We start from the raw sequence: 8,210 nt of genomic DNA on the forward strand, positions 1-8,210 counted from the left end.
AATTTATATTGTTTAGTATTTTAAATTTTAACATTTTCATTACCCCACTCCAGCTCCAAAAGTTTTATATATAAAACTTTAAAATATATTAAAAAGGAAGGTCTCCAGAAGAGACCTCAAGGCAAGATTTTTTGATAGATGGAGTATAATCTGTATCAGGGAAAGAGTATCCCCATTGGAGTTTTCTAAGGAGCAATCCCACAAATAATCAAACCTCTATCACTGAAAATAATTATTTTAGAACAAAAATAATATTTAAATTTAAAAGGAAGTGAAACCAAGGGAACGAACACCTGAATACTTAATGTTAAAATGATATTTTAGCATGCTCTCTACCTCGTCTAATTTCATGATAAATATTCATATTTGTGTTGAAATAACAAAATGAAAACTTTTTTAAATGAAGCTATTTGTTGAACTAAAAATGGTTGCTTCTGAAATTTGCATTGGTAATTTCAGAAGAAAGTAATTTGCATTTGACAGTTTAACTAAAAACACACATACACAAATTAAGAATAGCTTCCCCCCTAGCAATGTTTTTGAAGGGGGCATTAATGTTTAGGTGAATATTAACTGCTAAAAGCCTGGCATGTTTGAAAAGTTCTCTAACATGGTTCATTGCTTGCCCAATTCATCAAAATACTTTGTATTTTTAAAGTTTTTCTTTCTTCCCTTATAGGTTAAATATGAAAGTTACTACTAGTGGTAGGTTGTAGAGGTAATAGTTTATACTTAATAATAATGGTTTCTCTACATCAATTTTTGAAGAACTTTGATGTTATTGGCAGGCGAGTATTCTGCAACTATGTTAAGGCATTGCTAAACACTGTGCTGGCCAAACAATTGTATTACAAGCAAATTATTAAAATAAAGCACTCTATATTCAGTTCAGTTTGACAAACATTTGATAACTGCTCAGGCAAGTAGGTGGCTTAGGATAGAGTTAGGCTTGGAGAGTCTTGGGTTCAAATATGGCCTCAGACATTTTCTATCTGTGTGACCCTGGTCAAGTCACTTAACCTCAATTGCCTAGTCCTTATCACTTTCCTGCCTAGCAACTGATACTTAGCATTGCTTCTAAGACAGAAGTTAAGAGCTAAAAAAAGCTAGCATTTATTAACTGTTAAACTATTTAAGGCTCTATGCTTGGAGTTCTAGAAATACAAATATAGAACTGATCCTGCCCTTGCTCTCCAGAATGCCAAATAGTGGTCGGTTTAAGACCTAGCTTTATGATTTGGGATGCCTCCCCCCCACCCCCCAGCCCCTTTTCTGTGGAAAGCAGCTGCATAAACATCATCCCACTTTCTGTCTCCAAATGTAACTTTGTTTAGTCATTCAGCCTGTCCTACCCTTTATGACCCGTGGACCATAGCATACCAGGTCCTTCTATCCTCCATGGTCTCTAGAAGGCTGTCCAAGTTCATGTTCGTTTTTCCATGACACTATCCATCTCATCCTCTGCTGTTTCTTTTTTTTTTTTTTTTGCCTTCAATCTTTCCCAACCTCAAGGTCTTTTCCATTGTAACTTTCACTCCAGTTTAAAACACAAGCCATTTCTGTAAAAGCTACAATTTCATTTCTTAAGCAGGTCCCTGGGTTGTCGGAAAGGAACTGCAGGTTACTTACTCTGTTTGGGAGATTATTAATTGATCTCTTTAGTAATCTTTGGGCTATCTCTAAACCTCCTTTAGCCAGTTCTTCCTACCTGCTTTCAGCTTAAACTTGGACTACACCCTGGGAACCACCTTTAGCTCTGATTGGTGAGGTATTGCCTTCTCTTTCCAGGATCCAGGTTCCCATGTTACTTCCCTGCCATTTTCAAATCATGCTGCCATGCCTATCAAATCAATAAAATACTTACCAACTATGTGCCAAACACTACGTTAAATGGAAATACAAAGAAAAAAACATGGGACCTCAATGAGCTCATTCAAATGGGGAGGCAACTTGAAAACAACTATGAACATACAAGCCATGTATAGGGTAAATTGGATGTTCTCTCAGCATGAAGCCACAAAATGGGGAGATTGGAGATGGACTAGGAAAGTACTCTTAGAGAAGATAAAATAAACTGAGTTTTGAAGGAAGCCAGGAAAGCAAGGAGGTGGGATAACATTCCAGGCACAGGTAAGGGAGAGATACAATAAAAAGAGTTGGGAGACAGAGTGCCCAGTGAGAACATCTAGAAGCCTTCCCTTTTCCTGCTTTCTAGCTCCTCTTTATCTGGTGTCTTTCCCATTTTGAATATAAGCACCTTGAGGGCAAGGATTGTCTTACCTGTGAAGCATATAGCACAGTGCCTGGCTCAGAGTAAGCACTTAATAAATGTTTCTATCAATCCATCCAAATCAACCCTAAGGATGTTGGTTCTCTGATATTTTGAATTTTTTAGGTCTGAAACAAACTTTTAATGTATGTCTTATCAATCTTTATGACACTTTGCCTAGCTGGCTGAGCAACAAAGACTGTCCTGTGTCACCTATTTTGCTTCTAGGTGGCTGGTTTTTCTTGATATTTATGTTTGCCCCAAGCTTCAAAGGTGTACAAGCTAGAGGAGAATCACTACCAGCTTAATAAGTGCAAAGAATGGTTATAACTTTAAGATTTTTCTCACTATGAAATAGTGAAATATAAAGTTTTCCACTTTAGTACTTTAACTTCCTAGTTAATGTAAACTTGAACAATAGATAGGGGAATGAATACTATAAACTATTTTTTGGGGAGGAACAAAGTTCTGAGAAATTCATTAGGATTATTTTATCAATGAATGACCCTGGCTGTAATAAAGCACAAATTAGTGTTGAAATGATTACTCCCATAGATAAAATAAGACTTCTGAGTGTGGAAGTTAGCCCTTAAAAACTCATTTTTAAGTATCTGCTAGTACATATGTAAAATAGTTCTCTTTTGGAATCAAATTAGGTTAAAAATCAAATATCTTTCATGAGTAGCCCAAGCACATATAATTCCCATATGAATACATGTCATCGTTCTGCATGAGTTATGCCAATATTCCTTATATTATTCTAATTTTAATGTATGTGCTGACTAAGCAAACACTTTATTTTTCTTAAACCCTTAAAAAAAAAAAGTTAATAGTGGGACAGGTAGGTGACTCAACAGATAGAGAGCCAGGTCTGGAAATGGGAGATCTTGGGTTCAAATCTGGTCTCAGATATGTCCTAGCTGTGTGACCTTGGTCAAGTCACTTTCCCCCAATTGCCTAGTCCTTACCACTTTCCTTAGTATAGATTCTAAAAGAGAAGATAAGAGTTAAAAAAAAAAAAAAGATAATAGACACATCCAGCAAATTGGTAAAGACAGAAAATGGAAATATACACTTTTGGAGGGGTTTTGAAGAGAAAGGTGGTGGAGCTGCGAATCAATCCAAGATTGCAGCAAAACAATTTGGATCCATACCTTCCATCTTAGAATCAATATTGCATATTCTTTCCAAGGCAGAAAAACTGTAAGGACTAGACAATGGGGATTGCCTAGTGACTTGCCCAGGGTAACACAGCTAGGAAGTGTCTGAGGTCAGATTTGAACCTAGGATTTCCCCTCTCTAGGCCTGGCTCTCAATCCACTGAACCATCTAAATGACCCCTTCTTTATACCATTTGATCCAGAAATGCCACCACTAGTTATACCATAGATTAAAGATAGGAAGAAAATTCCAAATAATGCTAAACTGATCCCAGCACTTTTTGTGGTAGCAAAGAACCTGAAACAATGATGCCTATTAACTGGAGATTAGCTAAACAAACTATGATAAGTGGACATAACAGAATATTAGTAACATTAATTAAGTTGAGGAACATTGTAGTTTGAAAGCTGGTTCAGAACCACCTTGGGGTCATGTCTTAATTCTTTTTTTTTTTTTTTAAACCCTTACCTCCCATCTTGGGGTCAATACTGTGTATTGGCTCCAAGGCAGAAGAGTGGTAAGGGTAGGCAATAGGGGTCCAGTGACTTGCCCAGGGTCACACAGTTGGGAAGTGTCTGAGGCTAGACTTGAACCTAGGACATCCTGTCTCTAGGCCTGGCTCTCAATCCACTGAGCTACCCAGCTGCCCCCTCATGTCTTAATTCTGATAGAACTGTTTTGTAATCCTAGGTACGTTTATTATAAATTGCAGAAAAAATTGGAAATAATCTCTGAGAGAAGGCTCTAAAATTGAGAGATTAAGTAGGAGTGGAAAGAATTCTTGAAGAAGGTGGAACTTTAACTGAGATTTAAAGGAAACCTGTACTGACTACAATAATGAAATGAACATAAAACTACCAATTATAATGAGAAGGATACTAAAAGGAAGTTGAACTCTCAGTAATGACCAAGGTTAGTCCCACAGAACCAATAATGAAACATTATATCACTTTTTTTGGCCTGTTTTTCTTTGTTACTAGGAAGGGTTCAATTCACAATGATATCAGGGTGGAGGTGTATTCAGAAAAGACTAAAAACAAATTAATAAAACAATGTTTTAAAAGTGTGAATTGTGCCCAATATGATAAGATATTGCAGTGATCTTTACTTTGGAAACTCACCAAGATCTAATTTTTAGAAACATGATCTCCATTATAAAGTTGAAGATCATTTCATAAAGGTTTGAGTAGACAAAGCAAGTGATTTCTGCTTGCATTTACAGATTTGACTTAAAGTAACTAGTCTCAAAATTAGCTCCCATATTTCACAAATCACTTGTAACAATTGACCAAACATGGAATTAGTGAGATTAAATGGATTTTTCTTTTTCAATGAAGCTCCACATTATGGATATAATTCTTTTTAATAGTTATTCAGATACCTGGCCTAGGATGAAAACCTAACTTCAAGTTCTGTTTCTGAAACATTTGAATGTCAAGTTACTTAAAACTTATTCATGCTGAAGCTATTTGAACACTATAAATTATATTGGCTAAGGGTATTTCCTCACTGAAAATTATTATGGATCCAGGAAAAAAAACAAAGGCTTTATATGGATACAATATAGCATTGTATCTTTTCCTTTGCTGATTTAATTCTTTTATTGCTAACAGATATTTATTAAGTGCCTACTAAGTGCTGGATGATTGAATCTGGTTTTACTTAAATGGTTAAGTTGTTTCATGAAAATTGAATCAGTTTCTAAGGCTATCAAGCTACTTTTATGTTGTGGATAATGTTCCAATTAAGACTAAGAAGTTAAAAGATATTTTTATTTTTGTACAATTGATATATTATCTATAAAACTGTCATTCTCCTCATTTGTTATAATTTATTTGCCTGATTACTCATCTTAAAAAATGTATTTATGTCAGATGGTATCCGTTGAGTTTTGGTGGGGTTCTTTCTTTTCGACTTTATGTCAACAGGTTATTCAACCTTATTAGCATTATTTCAACAACTAGTCTCTCTGGTTGAGATGGCAGTTTCCAGGAACTCAGAAAAGATAAGATTTTTTTGCATATAACTGGTCTTAGAGCTAGTATGAATGTAGTCTTTAGAAGACCAAGAAAACATGAGCTTGTCAGATATTCTGCATTTCTTTGTTCAATTCCAAGTTTAAGCAGAGCAGCCAGTGGAGATGTCTGAAATCCCATATCCTCAAACTCTTCTCTTGGCTGCAGTCCCTGGGCACCAGCCTCTGTTAAGTACTCTATACTCCAGCCAACCTGATTTACTCAGGTTTCCCCAAATGCACCTTCCTGACCTTGCTCATTCCATTTCTTAAGCCTAGAATGCCTTCCTTTCATTATTGTCTAATGAAATCCTACCCATCTTTCCAGACCTAGGACAAATATGATTTGCTCCAGAAAACTTTTCTCTTCTCATTCTCCTTGGAAATGACCCCTCAGTCCTTTATGTTGATCTCATTTATTTTGTCTTATTCTGTTTTGTAATTTAATTATGTACTTGTCTCTTTATTAGAGTTTAAACTCCTTGGGGAAGGAACCAATTTGTATTACCTTCAGCACCTAGCAGATGCTTTGTACATATTAAGCACTTAATGTTTGTTGAATGAGTAGAAGTGGCTGGGTTTTCTAGTACTAGTCTAGAACTCTTCACAAGAAAGAAAAAGCATTTATTAAGTGCTTACTAAATATATGCTAGGCACAAAATATGTGCTAAGTGCTGAGGATACAAGTTTTTATCTTCAAGGAACTTGCATTCCAATTGGAGAAGATGCATAGAGGTGCTGGTAAGGGAGGACATGCTGGAGGGGACAACATGGCAAAATGGTATAGGGAAGAATGGAAGAGAGTCAATACAAGAAACATTACTATGATAAAACATTAAAAAAAAAAATCTTAACACTGGTTTGAACACTTACAGAAAGATCCCAGGACTATGAACTGCATTTTTTCAAAAAAGACAAGAAGTTATTACTTTGTGATTTGTTGAACAGAATATTTTCAAGATGGGAACAAGACAGTGTTCAGAGGAGTTTGTATTTGAAATAAAACAGACTAAACAATTCAGACAGGTCAAATTTATTGTTTTTGTGTGCAGCAAAGGAAGTGGCTTATCTGTAAGGGCTTTCAGCTCCACCCTTTCTGTTAGAGGATGATAAAAAAAAAAAGGGTAAAGCATCTAGTAAAACAAACCTAGGGGTCTACTTTTGGGGTTTGTAGTGATTCATAAAAGGATGCTCAGGAGTAACTCTCATTTGGGAAAGAAGGGGATATTGGAAAAAAGCTGAATAAGTGCTGAGAAAAAGCTGGTGCTTCAGTAATGAATATTTTTCCATTCAATTCTGTAAATGGTTTAAGTAAGATAGGACAACAAGAGCTGTTTATTGGGGGGGGGGGATATAGAGAATGTGCCAGAGTATGTACATTTTAGAGTAAAGGAATAGCTATAGACCAAAGGTCAGAAGTAGTTCATAAAGTTAATTTAATGCCAAACATTTCCTAGGCAGAAAATATTAGAAAATCACCTCAGATCTTGAAATTAAAATCTCTAGATTGGGGAACCACAGCTTCTTGTATGGTAACATTCTATGTAACCAGGGAGAAGCTGTTTAAGTTTCTGTGCTACATCCTGGCCTACTTCCCTGTTCCTTGGGCATCAGTACAATGTGGACAATGTTGTGATAATGCCAACCCCACAGTACTACATTCCCTTGCTTTCTCAGCCTCATAAGTTGCTCTCTATGTGAAAATTATCTTGATAGCAAATTGTTATTAAAGCCTTCAAGGAAAAAGGATTGTTATTAAATCCAAAGTAGTATTAAGTGCAACAGTGTTATCGTTTACAGAGTATCATTAATTATAATTGCAGAATATCATCAAAGGCCGAGTGGCTGCTCTGCAGGGCAAAGCACAATTACTAATAGTAAGGAGTGATTTTATTTATTTATTTATTCGGGAGTTCTCTTACTCAGATCACACAACTCTCCTCCCTAGCGTCCTTCCGGTCCCCTGGGCGACGCTAGCAAACTGCAGTTCCACTTTCCTCGGATACTTGCGCTGCCACCTGGTGGCGCCCTGACCCCTGGGTGGCGAGCACCCGGACTCTGGCTCTCGGTCTTGCTCTCTCTTCTCTCCCCCTCCGCGTTCTCCTGCCTGCGGAGGGACGCGCGCGCGCGCACGTGAGCTAGCGAGCGCGCGAGCTGTCAGTGCTGCCCCTCCCTCCCCGCGGAGTCTGGCGGCTGCCGCGGCTGCCGTTGGCTTCTCTGGCCATTTTGCTGTGGAGCGGCGAGAGGGGAGGAGGCGGCAGCAGCGAGGGCCAGGGAGGCAGAGAGCTCTGCAGCCGGCGTCGGCAGAAAAGCCTGCGGGCCGGGCTAGGCTGGGTTGGGGCGGCCCAGTGGAACTAAGACGTACGAGCTTGGAGTCGCGGGTCCTGGAAACTCGGAGCTAGAGCTGAAGGAGAGCGGGAGAAGAGGGGAGGGGGGCGGCGGCGGCCTTGGACGGGTGACCGGGCACTGGAGCTAGACGCGGATCTCCCCTCCCCGCCCCCTGCACCATGAGCTGGGGCACCGAGCTGTGGGTGAGTGCGGGCTCCTGCAGCCCGGGGCGCAAGGCGTGCCCGACCCGGCCCCTTGCGCGCGAGGGGGGAGGGGAGGGTCAGTGGGGAGGGGGCGTGGAACCTTGGGGGGGTTGAAGGAAGGGGGCGTGGAATCCACGCCTTGGGATAGGGCGTAGAAGAATCCTCGCCGAGGGTGGGAAAGGGGGGCCAGAAGGGATAGGGTGGTGGAATCTTCACGGGAGGGAAAGGGATCTGT

General features: G+C 39.2%; 1 protein-coding gene across 6 annotated transcripts in view; it reads left to right on the top strand.

The window, feature by feature from the left end:
- Positions 1 to 7,697: 7,697 nt before the first annotated feature.
- FNBP1 (formin binding protein 1) overlaps positions 7,698 to 8,210 on the top strand; it is a 194,700-nt gene continuing 194,187 nt past the window's right edge. For all 6 annotated transcript variants that reach the window (XM_044663984.1, XM_044663985.1, XM_044663986.1 and 3 more), the window contains exon 1: positions 7,698 to 7,975. In XM_044663984.1, the coding sequence (XP_044519919.1) occupies positions 7,952 to 7,975 (24 nt within the window). In that variant the 5' untranslated portion in view covers positions 7,698 to 7,951. The remainder of the gene's footprint in view (positions 7,976 to 8,210) is intronic.

The sequence above is a fragment of the Gracilinanus agilis genome, chromosome 2 (assembly GCF_016433145.1).
Source record: "Gracilinanus agilis isolate LMUSP501 chromosome 2, AgileGrace, whole genome shotgun sequence".
Classification (NCBI taxonomy): domain Eukaryota; kingdom Metazoa; phylum Chordata; class Mammalia; order Didelphimorphia; family Didelphidae; genus Gracilinanus; species Gracilinanus agilis.